This window comes from Gossypium raimondii, chromosome 13, assembly GCF_025698545.1.
Source record: "Gossypium raimondii isolate GPD5lz chromosome 13, ASM2569854v1, whole genome shotgun sequence".
NCBI classification, from domain to species: domain Eukaryota; kingdom Viridiplantae; phylum Streptophyta; class Magnoliopsida; order Malvales; family Malvaceae; genus Gossypium; species Gossypium raimondii.
The window spans coordinates 52,527,607-52,547,567 of record NC_068577.1 but is presented as its reverse complement, the minus strand read 5'-3'; the positions used below and the strand labels follow the sequence as shown (position 1 = coordinate 52,547,567).

The window sequence follows — 19,961 nt, the reverse complement described above, 5'->3', positions numbered from 1 at the left end:
ATATTCTAAATAAATATAATAGAAATATTAAATCAATTAAAATTTTACTTGAAAAAACTTGTTTATTTTAGTTTTAGTTAATAACACAAATAATATGGCTAATCTAATTTTAATAATAAAAAATCTATTTATATCGGTGTAAAATTTAAGTTGTCTAATTATAATATTGATATATCTCATCTTCCAAAACAACAAAAATAATAAATAAAAATATTATGATCTTTAAAAAATTAAATAATGTCATAATTTTCATTTTATTTCATTTATAAAAATTTGTGTTATTCATGTCTTCCATTAACTAAAAATAAATTATAGTTTCAAGATATTCTATTTTATTTTCTATTAATATTATTGAATATATATATAAAATTTAAAATGTAATAGTATTTTAAAAGTAAAATTTAATACACTAGAAACTCCATATGATGACCGATGGTCAATGATGTTTCCTGTCTCAAGTATTATCTGAATTATGTTATTATGTTAGTTGTTCGGACTATTATTGTAATTCGCTAACAAAAAATTAATACACTTGATTGGGCTAAGACCATAATTATCGGGTCAAAAAATCTCGCTAAACGGTTGGTCCGAGACATTCACCATATCCTATGTCACTCGCAAGTCAAATTACCATTCCTCCTTTACTGAACTGCTCCTTCTTCCAGAACGCGAAAAAGAAAAAAGCCATTTAAAGAGGCGTAGATTTCATTACCAAATCCATGAACCACAATGCAGTGGTACCTTTTGGTGGGACCCACTCCCATCCACGGCTTTCCCCCCTCCTCCTCCTCCTTCATCGCTAACGGCGGCAACCCTTCCATTTCCGCTTTTCCGTTCAACGGCAGCTGGCGCCACCCTTACAACCAACACCCGAGCGAACATCGTAACCGCTGGGTCCCACCGCCATCATCATCGTTCACACCAGCGACTGGAATCAACGGCGAGCAGAATCATTATACAGTACTCGGCGTCGCTCGGAATGCTTCCTCCGCTGATATCAAGCGAGCTTATCGACTTCTCGCTCGAAAGGTAATCGTTTTTTGTTCTTTTTCCATTCTCAATTACTTTAACTCAATTTATGCTTGACTATTTTTTTTTCACCGCCAATTGTTTTTAAGGTCTAAAATTTTCTTTTACAAAATCTTGTGAATTAACTATTAAGAACTTTGTGATCTAGAAATGATCATTTGTAATAGGAGGCTCGAAAAATATATCCGTTTTTAGAGCTACTCTGAGGTTGAATTTGTTATATACCGATGATTTTTTTTTTGAAGCTATATGAATTACAGTGAACTTGTTATGCTTCGTGAAGGAAATTTATAGAAATAGATTCTGAATTTAAAAAATCTTATACTATTAATTTTGTCGGGTTCTGCTTTCGCACGAATCTTATCTTAATATATATATATATATATATATATATATATATATTAAAAATGGTTTTTCTTTGAATCTTTGGATAGAGTTCAAGAACGTGAGGCTCCGGTCGAGATCAGTATATATATATGTTAGTTAAGAAGTGTCTATGAAATGAATTTTGTTATGGTTCATGTATTTTCATGTTTTGATGGCAGTATCATCCCGATGTGAGCAAGCATTCACGAGCTAGTGAGCTATTCAAGAGCATCCGCCATGCTTATGAAGTGAGAATTCCTTTTTCCTTGTTATCTCATGATTCATTGCTTGCTGATTTTTATTGTTACAATAAGTTTGAGAAAATGGTTGCTTTAGATCAAGAGGATCTAGTTATGAACTTTGAACCAGCATAACTCGTTGTTGCTTTGGGTAGATGTAGCCATGTAGGAAGAAAGACGTTGATTCTTTGCAATTCTTGTTATCTATATTTGGACTCAGTAGAAATTTTAGGTTGAAAGCACAAAAGTGTGTGTGTTTCAAGCTTGAATGTGGCCACTCTATGCAAAATCGAAGTGTAGGATTGTGTACAGTCCGGAGCTGCATTCCTGGGATCTAGCTTAAGCCAACACTGAATAATGAGCTTCTTAGGAAGTAAAGAATGGGGAGCGAGTGCAAACAAGTGAAAGAGCGCTTTGGATTACTAAAGCCAACACTGAATAATGAGCTTCTTAGGAAGTAAAGAATGGGGAGAGAGTGCAAACGAGTGAAAAAGCGCTTTGGATTACTAATACTAAAACTTTCCTTTCAGTTCCTTAAGTATGACCGTGAGTTACTTCTTGTCATGAAAATTTGCATCTGCTTGGGCTGTAATGATGGTTTTGTAGGCCATTGCAATGCTTTCACTAAGATGAGAAATTCTATTATACTTCTTCAGATGCAGTAACTTCCTTTGTCTCCATTTCCCCACTATTTTTCTTTTTTGGGTTATTATATTTCAGACATCAATGATTGATTCTCTTAAGCATTTCACTTCTGAACAGGTCTTATCTAACGAAGTAACAAGGATTAGGTATGATCGAACACTTACGTTTCAAGAGGATGTTGGGAGGTCATACAAAGGAAAGCGGAATCATAGTCCCAAGTATGAAGATGGGGTTAGGATATATAGGTGGGCTGAACTCAAACGAAAAATGCAAGAAGAAAGATTCCGAAAACAATATGAAGTAAATGAGGAATATTCTTCCTTTTACGAAGAAACTGGTGATGAGACCGACGAAGAAAGCCTGCAACAAGGGAGAGGGTCGTTTATAGAAGTTATAAAATCTGCTTTCATATTGCTGTTCTTGCTGCAGACATTTGGGTCTCAGTTTTCTCTCACCTTCAGCAGCCTAATGGCTCTACTCGATAAAAAGCTGGATGCTGGCTATAAGATCGGTTACGTAATTGCATGGGTTTTAGGCGGAAGAGGCGGCGTTTTGCTGACTTTATGTCTTTTGTTTGCGAGTTGGGTTTGTGGGAAAACCAGCAGCAGTGTGGTTGTTCTGGTGGTCATAGCGATGTGGGTTGGCTCCAATCTAGCGAGATATGCTCCACTCCCTCAAGGTGCTCTCCTTGCACTTTTATACATGTCTATCAAGCTTCAAGTTGATCTGCACTAATGTTCTTCATTACATTATCTGCAACATCAACTGTTGATTTTGTACATATGTTTGTTCTATTGAAATCTAACACAAAGGGCAATTTGTTAGAAAGAAAATTTCAAGAATGTGGATTTCTATTATTATATTCCTTACATGACTAGTAATACTTTTCTGCTATGTCACTTCGATCGATTCCAGCTCTTTGTTTTTCTTGAAATACTCGTCTTTGATAGACCAACACTCGTATCCTATGCGAATCTGGACACGAGTGAATTCGAGTTTCAATTTCTATTCATCAAGTCATGAAACAATTTTGTCGGAAATTTCAATTTTTCTGGCAAAGATCATACTTGGATAGATTGCATTCATTACAGGGTAGAGATCCAGAAAAATTGCATTTCATCTCTTTACATTCCAGATTCTCCCATTGCATTCACACATATTCCTAGATTAAGTTCCAAGTTTGAATTGTACAACATGTAAAAATTATACAAGTGGCTCTTAGGTTCGAGATTCGTGCAGTCATGACTCATGAGTCATCTTTAAAAGTTGATATCTAGTAGATCAATGTTCGAATCTCGACATTTGCAGAGTCGATATTTCTTCTTCTTTTCCTATTCTGAATTCTTGAAATTCCTCCACAAATACTTCCCACTAGCCATGTCAACAAATACCCAGAATGCATTCTGAACCTTCTGAACTCCAAGAAAATCAAAGTAAGAAACAAAAACCAGAAACCTAGAAAAGAAAATGAAACATTTCTGGCACATACCCTTTTGGAACTGATTTCTTGTTTTTCTATGGCAACAATCTTCCCAGAATCCTCAGAAACTACATTGCCATTGCCGCCGCCATCATCGTCAATATTGGATGACGAATGTGCCGTCCTCCATGTTACGTATCCTGCTAAAACTGCTGAGAGAAACACCAGCAAGAACCTCAGAGGACACATTTCTCCTTTGTCTTCTTTCAAAATCAATGATATCTTCTTTTTTAAGAAACTAAAGAAAGACAATGGAAAGAAAATGGAGGCATCTTCTCCTTAAAAGCAAGCCTACGGATTGGTTTGGGCATATTATTGTATGGTATAACAAAATCTATAGTGGCTTACCAACTACATCAACAATTGGTTAGAATTTTAGCTTTTCTAGTTCTGTTTTGTATGAAAAGAATATATACCAAACTAACTGATAGCTTGGAGTTCCAACATATAACCCAAAAGATTTGAAAAAGATAACAATATTCAACTCTTAAGAGAGAGTCTTATTATTGGTATGGTATTTAATCTAGATTCCTTGGCAAGTATAGAAAATTAGAAATTTCTAAATTTTCTAGGGTCCTCTCTAGCTCAAATGTTTTTTTTTTTTAAAACTGGATTAGATTGACCATTTGAATCGATTGCATCAAGAATCAGTTAAGGTACAAATATTTTTTTTTCATGGTTGTCTAAACTGGATTAAATTGAATCGATTGAATCAAGAATCAGTTAAAGTATTGATTTAGAGAGACGCATAAGATTAGTTTTTTTTATGAATTTTTTAATTATTTAATTAATCGAATTGACAAACCGGTAATTTTATTGGTTCAATCACCAAACTAATTTTAAAAACATTGATTTTATCATTTAGAATGTAATAAAATATTAAAATATAAATATAATATTTATAATTAAATATTATATTAACTTCATGTTGATGTCACTTTTTATACTCATTGCATCTTCTATACGCGGATAGAATATGCAATCCAAATTTTAAGTAATTTTCGATCAACATATTTTTGCTCAAGAATTCAACCCCAAAATAATAAAATTAAAAGTATTTATTTCGTGTAAATTCTATTTTTTGAATAATCATATGTCATTTTTTACTTCTGAAACTTAAAAAAAAAAAAAATTCTCGATTCAATTAAAAATTCATAAATAATAATAATAATAATAATAATAATAATAATAATAAACACCAGTTTAACCTGATTTCTCCATACTACCCCGAGCAACAACATTTGAATGGTTCTTCAAAATTTCAGAACCGGTTTCCCACCAACCCCACCCATGTATATAAAGTCAAGAAACAGCTTCCAAAATTTGATCTTTGAATCATTATTTCTTCTTTATGAAGCAAGTTAAACTAGCTATGTTACTATATGACTCTTTGTTTTTCTTAAAATAATTGTATCTGAAACCCGTATCCGACACATCTCGGATATGAATACAGAAATATAAATATGACCCTCCAATTACATCAAAAGTAAAACATACTCATGTCCGATACATATTTGTATCCGACACACCCCACTCCACAACACACAGAACTAGCACACAGTCCGCCCATAGCAAATTGATGCTAGGTACAGATTTTTTGCCCATTTGTCCTGCAAACATAAACAATCATCACATAAACATCAAACTCCAGAGCATATATAATCAAAGAGAATAGGTTATTCAGATTCGAATGTGAGAGTCAATCCGGATATCTACAAATTTTCTAAGCTTTTTGACGTTCGTGTCCAAAAATATGACAAATATGGGTGTTGGATGTGGATACTTCAAGAAAAACAAAGAATATAAACAACATAGGTAAGCAATACACACCTTTACATGGGTGCTCGGGAAGGCGGATGTGCGCAGAGTTTCCTGAGTTTCATCCATCATTTTTCGTTTCGGAATGCTTAGTATGAAGGCAGCTTGATCTGCGGTTGCAGCCATAGATGTTATTCTGTAACCACTCTCCCATCGCCGATGTATTCCTTCACTTGGATACAAAAAGTCAAGCTCCACAACCTTGAATCATGAATTAAATATAATACAAAGTATAAGCAGCAGCTTTGGAGAAATCAAGGGTAGCAGAAAACCGAAGACATACATAAAGATGAAAAGGAACGAATACCTGATCAGAGAACCCAGAGTTCCTTGACATTACCACACCCCAGCAACTCCCGGCAGTTGTCATTGAGGTTACATGAAAGCCTTCTTTCCACTTCTTATTTATCCATTTGAAGGGAAAAGATTCGCTCAACTTGTATGACTGTTGAGTGTAAGGAGTCCCTACAAAGTCGCGGAATTTTGTAACAGTTGTCAATATAATTTATGTTATAGGTGTATAAAAATCTCCATTGTTATTCAGACTCAAACGCGAATGTCAAATATGAATACATCTGGCATAAGTATATTCATTTTTTCCCAAGTGTTTCTATGTATTTAGAGGATCTTTGAAGGATCCTCATACACACATCGAGTTGTGTTGGAAATGGGTCTTAAATACGGCTATTTCAAGAAAATTGAAGAATCCGAGTAACATAGGTGTCTTGAACTTCCAGGCTAAATTGTAAAATAAGAATTTACCAACCTTTTGACATAACAACCAAGGAACTTCCATTATTTGCTCCAGCTATTGAACTAATATAGTAGTTCTTTTCCCATTGCTCCATAATCCAATCCTGATGAAATCCAATAAGTATTAAATGAGCAAGTAAAAAGAATGTACGCAATCCGAGCACAAAAATAACAGGAAATAGTACTTTTGAGTAATTTTCCAACCTTGTGCAGAAAGACGGTTGACAATTCATAAACCTGGGACGTGAAACCAGTTCCCGCATCCATGATCAGGGCCCAGAGGTTAGCAGCCGATGCCACACAACTAATAAATAATCCATCTTCATTACCCTTCTCTACATGCTGGCGCAACCTTGAATCTGCTACATTGTAGTGATATCTACAATTTTGATCAAAAGTTAGGGGTCGGATAAACACCATTCACAAACTACCTCAAGATGAACAAACGCAAAACAAGTTTCACAGCTCATGGTTCAGTATCATATATTTCAAGCAAAATGCACCGTCAAACAAATATCAGATACTGGCAGTCTAATTTTAATAGACCAAGGTCAAGTTTGAACAACCAGTGACTATTTGAGTATAAGGGTTTTAAGATCCGTATCAATGGCCTAACCCGTGAGCCTTGTGGACAGCTCAGTTCATGGACATGTTTATAAGCTAGTGAAATGCTAAAACAATTCACATTAAAAAAAAAAAGGAGCTTGTAGTTAAATTTACACGTGCTCAATTTCAAATATAGCTATAGATTCAACTACAACTATATATGGCTAAAATATACTGTGAAGATTCGCCTAAGGGGATTGCTTTTATATACAGTTAATAGAGTTTCCAAATATGCTCCTGTGATGATGAAAACATGATGAAATTAATGCACTGTGGGAATAACATAAAAGCAAATGTTGATCATTCATACCACTCGTATAACTAGCAAACAACATCCCAAAGTCGAGATTTAGCCAAATGTTTGAGCAGAAGGGGAAAAAATGGAAATTATATTTAACAAGAAAATGCAAAACTTTACCTCTGCTTCATAGGACAACGTGCATTGTAAACCGAAATCCACTGAGTAGCAGGACTACCTAGTCGTATTTTTTTCTTAGGTTGCTCATCTTCTTCTAAATTAATGACCAGTCTTCCTCGCTTTTGCCCAACCTATACAATAGAAGACAGCAAAAAGGTTGTTTAATTGAAAAGGCTATCCAGTCCAATTTAATTGAAGGAAAAGATATAAAAACCACCTTAAGAGCTCCATCGATTCTTATCGGTCTCAATGGAGTGCATGGTTCAATTAGGCTCTCAAAGAAGGATATAAGCTTCGCATAATTGGGCTCCTCATCAAATTTCATATTTGTAACAGCCTCAAGGAACTGCTTAAACGGGGCAGGACAAAAGCAACACATCAACTCTGGAGAAGTGGCCATCTTTTTCTTGCAAACCAGAAAACTCTTGTTATCACCCTGTAAAATTCCAGACAAAAGGAAATATAGTTCAGAGGAAGTAAGTAAATCGGATTAAGTAAATCCTTAATCGAAACAACAACACGAACCTGATAACCCTGCCATGGTAACCGCCCTTTTATTAGAAATATCAATGTGTATGCCAATGACTCAAGGTCATCTCTACGACTTCCAGTCCGACCCAAATGCGCATGCACACTAGCATACCTGATTGTTCCCCTGATAGAAGAAATACCCGAAGGGCGAAGATATTAACACCGAGCATAAGCAGTAAGTGGCGACACTTAAGAACAAGTCTACACACCTGAAAACATCCGGCCTCTGATCATAATCAACATGTTGACCAGACTGTGCATCTTTCCATCTTGAAGCTGATTGGTTGGAGAGGAAGAAAATACTAACAGTTAACCATAATGAACTCATGCCTGAAACCTTGGAAAGAACATACAATTAAAGGGGATGAGAGAACTCAAAAGAACATACCTAAACCAAGATCAATAAGATATAGCTTCTTCTCATCAGCTGATCCAGGTAGACCTAATAAAAAATTCTCAGGCTTCACATCTCCATGGACAAACCTTTTTCAAGCAGATGACAGAACGACAGTCAGTTGTGACTATGCAAAATAGGAGGTTGAATCCAATAAATCTTAGAAAGTTATGATATGGCCTACCCCTTTAAATGTAGCTTTTCAAGAATTGATATTGCCTCCACGGCAATGCATGCAGCCATATTTGGCGACATCCTGTCATAGTACAAAATATTACCAAAGTTGAGAGAATATAGTAGATACATGTAAACATGCCCAAAGAGGTATGACAGAGGAACAAAAGAAAAAAGATTCTATTATTTCTTACGACTGTCCTAGAGAATTCCAAACATCCCATAAACTGGGACCAAGCATATCCATCACCTGAAATATTCAATAAAGTTATTTATGATTAAGATACATTAGGTAATTTTGGAATAAAAACACTAGAAGCTTGAAATCAAAACTCACAAGAATATAGAAGTCTCCCTGGCGACCCTTGTAGTGCACAGAAGGAATCCCATAACACCCACTTAGGGAACTTTTCATTTGATTTGGAGATTAAAACAAAAAATGTGAGAATTTAAACAACTGCAGTAAAATATGTAGGAACAAAAGCTTGCTAAAAGTTTGATGATTAAAAAAACCATACTTGTATACTTGCCACTCATAAGGCGGACCATAATTGCAACCTTTACTGTTCCGATGCTCAAGCTTCAAGGCCACCTGCAACGAAACAAATCTTACCACATTAGCTCCCAAGTGGTTTGATGTGGAAAAACCTTTACATGAGCACAAGTTTCTCAGAAATACCTCAATTGCATCGGGTCCAATTCTATCACTACCACCACTTGTCCTTTGGCCAACATAAACTTGGCCAAAACCGCCCTTGCCCAATTTCCTTTCTAACCTATATACAGGAGAATTACCCACTTGTACCTGCAAGGAGTAACGAAAACAGTATTCAGGCAAGAGCTTCCCCAAGGTGAACAACTTAATACTAGGAATGTTTTACGGTAAAAGTTTCGGAATAGAAGACAGACAACTGGAATCCATGTGGCTTGATGCTAAAACATTCATCACTTTCACGCAAAATCAACACAAATAATTATTCGAATAGTTTATAAAATGCTTAAATGAAGAATCACTAGGTTCGGAATTGTATTAATAAGATAGTTGTTAGTAAGATAGTACTTAGCTCTTAGTTTAAGAGCATACTAGGAAAAGAATTTCGTATTCAGACAGTTCTTTTTCCAAAGAGGGGCTTAACAGAATAAGCAACTTAATACGGATAATTTAATTAGTAATAATTGTATTCAACAATAAAGGAAAGATATAGTATGTAATACGGAGCTACCGTTTCAGGAACAGGGGTGGTGCTAGCTTCTTCTTCAACTCCAACTATTTTATCAGCACTCCGACCCTCCATCGCAATATCTTTATCTGCCACTACTTCTACTCGGTTGAAAGCAGGTCCAGCAGCAGCCAAAGGTTCAGCCTGAGGAAGAACCTGACGAGGCTCGGGATCTAAATCTATCAACCTAATGCCCCGGCCTCTACCGGCGGCTGTTGGCCTTGTGGGTACCGCCGCCGAGGGCCCTTTGGCTACACCAGCAGCATTACCCCTTCCTCTTCCACCAGCTCTCCTCCTGGTTCTGTTTTGTGCAGGCAGAACCCAATTCTCCGCTTGTTCAACCGGTTGAGGAGGTGGCTGAAGATCATCAAGGTGTTTCGATCTCCGGGCTCCACTTCGCAATTCTGGCATCCTCACCGCGTGCAATTCACATGCCACTTAGTTCCCTAAGCTCCCCTACAAAATCCTGTGAGAAAAAGTTTAACAACTTTACCGATATAGAAACTAATTAACACATGTCTCGTAAGCAAAACACTACACATTTGGAAAGCTCATATAATCCATAACTAAATATTTAACCATTTTTAAGGTACCCTTCCACAAATAACCAAGATTTACAAAAATTTAACCTATCATGCCATCAAAACTATACGCAATAATAACACAATCAGAGAGCAAATGATCAAATTAAGGAAACAAACAATTGTTACTATAATCATCCACTAAGAAGCTATCTCAAAGAAGATAAACCAAAATAATACTTTTAGCAATTAATCAAATACCCTTCAACAAGAAATATATTATTTGCCAAGTACCATATATCTATTAAGTAAAAGTAGCTAAAAACATACAAAAAAATCAACGCAATTCACACTTCATAGATCATCGGTGATTTACAATGAAAAAATAAACAACGAAACTTTGAGTTCATTATATCTATCAAAAGGAAACAACAAAGCTCGATCAACAATATTCATATTTCACTCATCACCCCCAAAAACTGACAAAATTTTAAAACTTTCCATAAAAAGCAACCGTTTATATAATCAGTTCAAAGCAGATTCTCAGTAACCAAATTCTGGAATCTGATCATTCAACTTCTCATCAAAAACATATAATCAAAACTAAAACTTATCATCAAACAAGCTAAAGCAAGAACTCACAGATCAAATATCCTCAAAAGAACTTGATGGGTCTAGCTCAGATCCTTAACGATATGTTCAGATGATACATTTCTTGGGCTTAATTTTAAAAACCCAGATACAAAAATCAAGACTTTGAAATAAATAAATAAAAACCAGTCTTGTTCTTTGAATTATTGCGGTATGAAGATAGAAATTTATTCCAAAATTTAGGGTAACAAAAAGAGGCAGAAAAATAAACTCTTTCTTGAGAGATTGATTGAATTGAAATTTAAGAGAAGATAGAGAATAAGAAAGTTTATTAGGTGGAGATTTGGGTGAGGATCTTTTACGTATCAAAAAAAAAAAGAGCCTAAAATCATCTAAAAGTAATATATATATATATATATATATATACATGGTTTTCTTAAGGTAAGCTCTAATTTTTTTTTTGAACGGTAAGTTCTAAATTCTTATATTAACAAAATAGTAATATACTTATTATTTATTAAATATTAAATAAAATATTTTATAACTTTAAGTTGGATTTGGTAAAATTAATTCAGAAAAAATAACGTTATGATCAAATCTAATTTTTAAATTATTTTTATTTTCCAATATTCTTAATAGGTTGAGAAATAGATTTTATGAAGGAAAAATTATTTTAAAATACTAGTTAATGTAGGGTTCCTTTTTTCCAATAAAATAAAATATGATAGACATGCAAATGTGGAAACATAGGAACCAAAAGAAGATTTTGTATTTGTGGACTTACAATTTACAAAGGGTCAAAGGCCTAAAACCCACTCGCTTTACTGTATTATTCATATTAATTGTTTTAAATGCATGGACATAATTATCAATTGATTTGGGTGATTCAAATAACAGATTTTCCCCTTCGTTTGGGTAGGTTTGGCTACCATTCAATTCTTTCTCTTTCTTTTTTTCTTTTTCCTTCTGTACTTGTCATTTATTCATGAATTGGGACAAACTGAATAATATTAAAATTCAGGGTAATTTATAAAAATAGTCACTTTTGTTTGCCTCGGATTACATTTTAGTCATTTATATTTGAAATGTTACGTTTTTATCACTTATGCTATTGTTTTGTTACAAAGTGTTCACTCTATCATTAAACTCTGTTACCTCCCTACGTGGCAGTCCAAATGGGTTTTAAATGCCAACTTGGATGTCTAGTTGTTGGGATGAAGATAGGTTTTTAATTAAATAAATTTAATTTGGACTGTCCTGTAGGATCGTCTTGGGGAGGTAACGGAGCTTAACGGTAGAGTGACCATTTCGTAACAAAACAACAACGTAAGTGACTAAAACGTAACATTTCAAATATAAGTGACTAAAATGTAATCTGAGACAAACAAAAGTGACTATTTTTATAATTTATTCTAAATTTTATATTATTTACAATTCAATTTTACTAATATATATTTTTTGTATAATCTAATTTTAAATTAGGTTGAATCGAATAACAATTATTTATAATAAAAATAAAAGAATGGAATGCAAAATGCCCAAAATATTTATAAAATAATATTGATTTTTAATTAAAAGCAAAAAATTCTTTTTTTTTATTTACTTGCTTAGGGTAGTATTACGATTTTTAACATTTATTTTTTAATATAATAGTTAAAACTACTCATGGTCTGTCCAAACTCTTAAATAAAAAGATAATGCACTTCAGTATACTCGAATATATGTCCTCTTATACCGACAACAATGTCGATGTCAATTGAGCTAATACTCAATCGGCAAAAGAAAAAATTTTTAAAACACCATTTTCTAATATTTATGTAGAAAATGGCTATGTACAGGGACGAATCTGGAGGGAGTTGGAGAGGCACAGCCCCACTAAAATAGAAATTTTTAGTAAAAATAAAATAACGCTTACGCTTTGGCTCCTTAAAAATAATAAAGTTTTTATTTAATTCTTTAAAATTTACATTTTTACTATCATAAAAATTACAATTTAATTTTGGCCCTCTAAAGATATTTTTCTAGCTTCGTCCCTGACTATGTGTTAATAGAAACTTGAAAATGAACTAGTTAACAATTTGGAGTATGTTTGCAAATAAGGGGGGAAAAAAACATGTGGTGTAATCAAATTTTATAAATTTACTGCATTTGTATTAAAGAAGGTGGACAACATTGATTGTGGATCGTGTATGAATAACTCTCTGCATATTTGCACATGGGACTGTGTTTTCGAGCTTTGATTTTTTCATATTTACATTCAACATATACGACTATGAAAGTATGATCTTTCAAATATAAAAATATTATATATATATATATATACATATTAAATATGTGTCTAAAATAGAATTTTAATCGAATTAAGCAAAACTCCAGCTAGAAGAAGCACAAGCTTGAATTCATTTTGAAGTTGGAAGCTCAATTTGAAATCCATAGATTTTATTTACCTAATGAAAAACTGTTTTAATATTAAATAAATTTATTTTGATCGAATTAGAAAAATTAAAATTTTTATATTTAAGGCAGTAGAAAGTCTCCACATTTTTTAAGAAAAAGTAATTAAGTTTTTATTTTTTACGCTCAATTGGATATTTGAACTTTCAAAATGTATCAAAAAATCACTCAAACTTAAAAAAAAAAAAACACAACAAAGCCTTTTCTTTTTTAATTTAATTGAGTACTTAAATTGTCAAAATGCACCAAAAAGACTCTTTAACCGTTAAAATTAATTGTCCCTAATTTTTTAGTTAAAACTACCCATGTCACAACCACAACATGGTATGTGGCAAAAAAAATATAATAAATAAAAATAAATAAAAGTTATAAAATTATTAAATTTTAATAAAAATTATAAAAATCATAAAAAAATTATAAAATACACCAAAAAGGTAATTTAACCATTAACTTTAACCGTTGATTGTTAAAAAACAATCCCAAGTTACTTTTCAGTTAAAGTCATCACGTGTCACAACACAACATGATATGTGGTGAAAATGATAAAAAATAAAATCAATAAAAATTATAGAAAAATTATAAAATGCTTCTTTTGGTACGATAATTTTTATATTTTTTACAAATTTTATATTTCTTTACATTTTTATAATTTTTTACGACTTATAAAATTTTATAATTTTTTCTATATTTCTATATATTTTATAATTTTTACAATTTTATAATTTTTCTAATTTAAATATTTTTACATTTTTTGTTAAAATTAATAATTTCTATAACTTTTATTAATTTTTATTTTTATCTTTTTTTGTCACATGTTACGCCGTGATTATGGCACGTGGCGACTTCAACTAAAAATGTTTAGGGGCAGTTAACTTTAACGGTCAAAGGCTTTTTAATATATTTTAGCAATTCAAGTACCTGATTGAGTAAAAGAAGACAGAAACTTAATTGCTTTATTTGAAAAAATTTGAGAGCTTTTTAATATATTTCGAAAGTTAAACTGAGTGCAAAAAAAAAAAGTAGGGATTTAAATTTTCTTTAAAAAAATTAAGAACTTTTTACGCCCTTAAACTAATTTTTAATATAAATTAAAAATAAAAAGCAACCCGATTAAATTCACCAAAAAAAATAAAATTCTTTAATGCAAATTAAAAAAAACCAACTCAATTAAATTCACCAACTAGTCTGAAGGAAAAGAAGAGTGGTGCATGCTAAAGAAACAAATCCCCTTTGTCGGCGGCTGCCTCTGTTTCTACTTTTGCCAATTTAGGGTTCTTTTAAGCATTTCTTACTACGTCATCTAGGATACCCATGATAGTCGGTTTTGTATAAATATCGATTTATATAGATGCATATAGACTCATACCGGTTAATATAAATTCTTTTATATTTTAAATTTACTTTTTATTTTAAACATTTTAAGAATTACTTTTAAACTTAAAATATAATTATAGAATTAAATTATTCAACTCAATTAATAATTTTAAATTTTATAATTGCATAAATGTATTTATATGAATGTAATCATATATATTTACACTATAATTGCGACAAGTGGCATAATCATGTTTTTTTTAGTTTTTGAATTAATTTTTATTTAATATGTAGTTAGTTTAATTTAATTTTATCTCTAAAAGATAAATATTTAACTAGATAATAAAATTAATTAGATACTTATCTATTTGATTTAACTTATACATTTATTTATATATTATTTATTCTAAATTTAAATTTTAACATCAAAATTTTAAAAATTAATTATCAAATTTGAATATAATTTAGATAATTTAAGTAAAATTAAAAATTGAATATCCATTTGATAATTAATATATTACCCATAGTAAACAATGGGTAAAAGAAATGTTTATATTTCCGAGTGAAATGGGTTTATTATACACAAGGATGCTAATTGATAAATAATAATCAATTTTATTATTTTTACAATCAATTTCTGAATTGTACAATTGCAATTATGTATCAATTGATAAATTAATTGCCATATTAACATATTAACCGAAAAATTAATTGAGAAATTATAAAATATATTTTAATTGATATTAAATTTATCTAAAACAAAAAGGATAATTAATTAGATAATTATCCATTTGATTTAACTTATATATTTATTTATATATAATACATAATTTTATCTATTTTAAATTTTATTTTTAACATAAAATTTTAAAATTAATTATCAAATTTACATATCATTTTTTATATATTACCCATTTGATTATAAAAGTGTTTATTTAATTAAATATGAAAATTTGGATAATTATTATATTTAATAATTAAAATTTATTAAAATTCTAATTAGATAACTAAAATTTTAAATTTTAGATAAATGCTTAATTAAATAAAAATATAATTAGATAAATATCCATTTATATATTTTAATTCTTAAATTTAACATAAAAATTTAAAACTAATTATCAAATTTGGATATAATTTGTATAATTTAAATTAAATTAAAAGATAAGTAAAATTTACATTTCAAAATTTTTATATATTATCCATTTGTTTATAAAATATTTATTATTAAATAATAAATATAAATATAATAATTTAGATAATTATTATATTTAATAATTAATATTTATTATAATTTTAATTAGATAATTAGAATTTTTAAAAATCTTTGACTACCATGTACTTATTGACGGTTATAAATAGATGAATGCTTGCAATGATTTTCATTACAATAGGTATGTTTCTTAGAATTTAGCTTTTTTATATAATTTTTAAAGATTTTACGTAATTTTTAAATGTGAAGCAAATGGAAAAGTTGGAAATATAAGCGTACATGTTTAAATAAGGAAGGAAAAGTCGAAGGATAGTATTAGGAAAGTCACCACGACCAAACCATTGTCATTTGTAGCATTTGGATTTTTAATAAAATATTTTTAATTATTTATTGATTTACATTCTTTTTAGCTATATATAATAGAATTTTAGTGTACATTAATTTTTATTCTGCTTATGTATTTTATAAAATTATTATTTAAATTTATTTTACTATTACAATACATTAACTACCCTAAATCTTGCTTTACCATGACAAAGCTACAACATCGTCTAATTACATTAATCAGTCCATATAGATAACTACCATTCACATTCACATACGGGTCATTCAAATTTTTCATATCATTTGTATGGTTAACAAATCTTATCATGGATCAGGTCGATGTAAAAATTTTAGGTTTGACTTCGAAAATGAGTTTAAAGCTTTGTCCAAGCCCGATTTAGATAAAAAAAATACTAAATCTAAGCTCGCTTGACCCAGCAATATTAAAATTTTTTATATAAAAATAATTTTTAAAAAATGTAATAGATCAAATACGCTAAACATTAAAATAAATGTTTTTCAATAAATTAAAAATACATTAAAAAATAGTAGCAAAATAAGAGTTATACAATATTTAAATAATAACAACAAAATAGTAATAATATGATAGAAAAATGACAGAAAAACAACAACAAAACATCAGCAAAAAAAAATAGCTAGATCCTCGAACCAAAAAATCTTACCCGAGGTCTGACTAATTTAGAAAACGGATCTTATTTTTTATTCGAGCATATAATTTTTATCCAAAACCCCCACTTTTCGGATGAGCCTTTGAGTCTAAACGAATGGTGGCCAGTATGTACACAGTTGTTTATCTATTTGGAATATATTAAAATCTTTTCTCCAAATCATTAAACGTTGTTCATTCATTTTTTAATTACAGGGTGCAAGATAAGGAGGTACTTATAAAACAGCAAGTTCAATGGCTTCAACTTATATATTTTTTCTTAAATTCTCAAAATTAATTTATTATTTTATTTGGTTATTGTATAAATTATATTAAGCCTTAAAATAAATGCACAGATGCAAAAAAAAAAGAAGAAAAAAGTTTAAGATTATTATAAAATTTTAAAAATATTTTCGAACAGTTGAAGTAAACGAAGCCGAAATCTGGAAATGAATTTCCATCCAGTGACGGCTGAAGGGTAGAAACAAAGAAAAAGGAAAGAAAAACATTATTATTTCATATTCAGATGGATTATTTGCATATTAAATCCCTCCATCTCGTATAATTTATTAATTAGGTTACTGGGCCTTTTTTATTCACAATTTTAGTCCTTGCTATTTCCCTTATCTCAATAATTCTGAAATTTGAATATCAACAGTATCAATCCCTTATATATTAAAGGTTCTTTAAAATGTCTTATATTTCTTATTATTTTTATGATGCTTTTAAGTAGAAAATAAGCAAATATTCATAATATTTTAAATTAATATTTCAATATATAAAGATTTATTTTAATTATAATCATAATTATATTATATGATATGCATGACCAATTGACATATAAAAATCAATACAACTACTTTTTATATATTATTAAATTTATATGACGTAGGAAATAGTAGGTTTTAGTTACATTTTGATCTGTTATATAAATTTTATATTTATGACCAATTCACTATTTAATGTATTTGATGTATCATGTCTGATCATCTTTTAAGTTTACGTATTTTGAAGTTTTGAAACTGTTGTTAGCAAACTATAGAAAGAGTGGTAGGGAAGTGGGTACTTTTTTTACACCAACTCTAAAAACAAATATCAAATCAAACACACAAGAATTGTTTGCACAATTTGGTTTTCCTACGTTTGTGGATCCTAGTTCAGTGAGAAATATCCATTCTTTTCAACTAACACACCCTGTGATAATTTTCCTCACTTTTGAACTTTAAAGATTGATACTCTCACTACTAAATTCACATCTGTGAATTCAACAAGTCAAATCAGAACACAAATGTTTTACTATCAATATGCAATCACAAAATATTGTTCCCCACTTGAATAGATTTAGTGCACTTTATTCTCTTCATACAAAAACATATCCAAGTCTCCCCCTTAAATAGATTTATGCGCGTGGCAATATGTGTCAACTTGAATGAGCTTTTGGTTGCAAAGATTCAAATTGATGGAAAGCTCTAGAAGGTAGAATATGAATCTCTACCAAATATTTGTTTCGAATGTGGATTTCATGGGGACGTAAAGGAGAATTGTGGTATGATTTTTGATGTGGAAGAAGAAAATGAGAAAGTTAACTAGAAAGGGCACCCGAAGGTCCAACGGAAGAAACTGGCGGAGGTTGAAAATCTTGGACTTTGGATGATAGCAAAGTGGAAATCGAGGCATAGAAGTAGAAAGGACCAATGACAATTGGAATATGTTGGGAATGATTTCGGTAACTTCAGATTCTTGGTGCTAACAGATTTAAGTGATGTGTAAATCATCGTAGATAATAGCAAAGGCATATTTAATGTTTCCTCAATTGGTAGGGGTGATGTTAATGGGCAGGATTCTAATGCCTTAAATTTTTAAGCAACTAGGTCGGAGAAAGGGGAAAGTAGTGCATCCAAAGTGGGTTGTTAAGAGCCTAGGAGAAATACTTGAAGTGGTTAGTGAATATATCACTAAGGAGGCAGACTTAACCAAGGTGTTGGAAAAAATCCAGTTTGAAAACGGTTTTTTTTTCGCAGCAAAATTTTAAATTTTTGAAAACTAAGTTGATTTGTGATATTTATAGTAATAAACCCAGAATTGAATTCGCATCGGTGTTTTCAGATAGACAAATCATTGTCGTTCTCGGCTTTAAACCAATGACCTTCTCCGCTATTCTTGTATCACGAACTGCTTAGAGTGTGGGTTCGAACAATTCGAATCAAAATACATAACTAGAAATAGTTTTCTTTGTTTAAGTTGGAAAACGAAAATTCTCTTCTCAATGGAAACCAACAAAAATTGTTATTCCAGAAAATAGATTTAATAGTTGAGAATAAATTATCTCTATTTTCGGGCAGAGTAACAATATTTTAAAGTTGTGTAAATAGCCCTGCTAGTGTCATATATTTATAAGGAGATGCGGCATAATGTAACACCCCTAACCCGTTTCCGTCGTCGGAACAGGGTTACAAAGCATTACCGGAGTTTACATATCAAATAAACAGACATTTCACATCATTTAACATTAATGTCAGAAACCAATCAAAAATCAAACATATTGTCCCTTATGCGAGCCCTCGAAGCCCAAAATATGTATTAGAAACAAGTCAGGACTAAATCGGGTACTTGAAGAATTTTTCAGAAATCATTAAAATTTTTCAAAGGTGTAGGGGACACACGCCCGTGTGGCCAGGCCGTGTGACTCACACGATCAATAGACATGCCCGTGTCTCAGGCCGTGTGGGTATTCAAAATAGGGGCACACGACCGTGTCTCTGCCCGTGTGGAAGAAAATAGGCCATTTTCCAAGCCACATTTCTCACCCAAATTGTTACCAACTTAGCCTCAACAAATCACACATGAACAAGCCATATCAAGGCATTCAACACAAACTAAAATTATGTCTTAAACATTCATCATCACCACAATCAACCAACATGCTCTTAGACACCTCAAATGACAACTTATAAACATGTCAACCAAAAATCCAAACTTACCTATTTAATTCATCTAACAAATCTACTAAGATTCACCACAAAATAATTGCATACAAACATATATCACTCACACCAACATCACTAATATGCCTCATTCTCAAACCAATATATATAGGTTGGTTATATAAACAAAATATAATTCATAACATTTACATAAGCCAAACTTTGATCCAATCCACACAAAAGCCTATACATGCCATATAAACCGTATTAAACGTTTCAAAAA

General features: G+C 31.1%; 3 protein-coding genes across 3 annotated transcripts; 1 reads left to right on the top strand and 2 right to left on the bottom strand.

Annotated features, from left to right (window-relative positions):
• The first annotated feature begins 641 nt into the window (after window positions 1–641).
• On the top strand, window positions 642–3,173 carry LOC105783623 (uncharacterized). The gene is made up of 3 exons (XM_012609187.2): window positions 642–1,029; window positions 1,575–1,643; window positions 2,397–3,173. Exons 1-3 carry the CDS (start codon window positions 730–732, stop codon window positions 3,012–3,014), a joined length of 987 nt encoding a protein of 328 aa, XP_012464641.1. The 5' UTR covers window positions 642–729; the 3' UTR covers window positions 3,015–3,173.
• Window positions 3,174–3,179: 6 nt separating this feature from the next.
• LOC105783624 (uncharacterized) lies at window positions 3,180–4,270 on the bottom strand. The gene is made up of 2 exons (XM_012609188.2): window positions 3,769–4,270; window positions 3,180–3,691 (listed from the first exon to the last, which is right to left on the bottom strand). The coding sequence occupies exons 1-2, from the start codon at window positions 3,946–3,948 to the stop codon at window positions 3,611–3,613; spliced, it is 261 nt and encodes an 86-aa protein (XP_012464642.1). The 5' UTR covers window positions 3,949–4,270; the 3' UTR covers window positions 3,180–3,610.
• Window positions 4,271–4,891: 621 nt separating this feature from the next.
• LOC105783264 (casein kinase 1-like protein HD16) lies at window positions 4,892–11,153 on the bottom strand. The gene is made up of 17 exons (XM_052626596.1): window positions 10,837–11,153; window positions 9,677–10,139; window positions 9,133–9,258; window positions 8,972–9,045; window positions 8,791–8,860; window positions 8,648–8,703; window positions 8,464–8,535; window positions 8,274–8,368; window positions 8,095–8,161; window positions 7,880–8,009; window positions 7,572–7,790; window positions 7,355–7,485; window positions 6,535–6,709; window positions 6,344–6,434; window positions 5,885–6,042; window positions 5,590–5,778; window positions 4,892–5,369 (listed from the first exon to the last, which is right to left on the bottom strand). Exons 2-17 carry the CDS (start codon window positions 10,082–10,084, stop codon window positions 5,310–5,312), a joined length of 2,121 nt encoding a protein of 706 aa, XP_052482556.1. The 5' UTR covers window positions 10,085–10,139; window positions 10,837–11,153; the 3' UTR covers window positions 4,892–5,309.
• Between the last annotated feature and the right edge of the window lie 8,808 nt (window positions 11,154–19,961).

What these genes read in the sequence shown, in the direction of transcription:
- LOC105783623 (XM_012609187.2), top strand. Translation starts at nt 730, where the DNA reads ATGCAGTGGTACCTTTTGGTGGGACCCACTCCCATCCACGGCTTTCCC. An exon ending in ATCGACTTCTCGCTCGAAAG is followed by an intron (nt 1,030 to 1,574) that starts GTAATCGTTTTT and finishes TTTTGATGGCAG; the next exon opens with TATCATCCCGATGTGAGCAA. An exon ending in GCATCCGCCATGCTTATGAA is followed by an intron (nt 1,644 to 2,396) that starts GTGAGAATTCCT and finishes ACTTCTGAACAG; the next exon opens with GTCTTATCTAACGAAGTAAC.
- LOC105783624 (XM_012609188.2), bottom strand. Translation starts at nt 3,948, where the DNA reads ATGTGTCCTCTGAGGTTCTTGCTGGTGTTTCTCTCAGCAGTTTTAGCA. An exon ending in AAGAAATCAGTTCCAAAAGG is followed by an intron (nt 3,692 to 3,768) that starts GTATGTGCCAGA and finishes CTTGGAGTTCAG; the next exon opens with AAGGTTCAGAATGCATTCTG.
- LOC105783264 (XM_052626596.1), bottom strand. Translation starts at nt 10,084, where the DNA reads ATGCCAGAATTGCGAAGTGGAGCCCGGAGATCGAAACACCTTGATGAT. An exon ending in TTGGACCCGATGCAATTGAG is followed by an intron (nt 9,046 to 9,132) that starts GTATTTCTGAGA and finishes GTTTCGTTGCAG; the next exon opens with GTGGCCTTGAAGCTTGAGCA. An exon ending in TACCATGGCAGGGTTATCAG is followed by an intron (nt 7,791 to 7,879) that starts GTTCGTGTTGTT and finishes GGAATTTTACAG; the next exon opens with GGTGATAACAAGAGTTTTCT.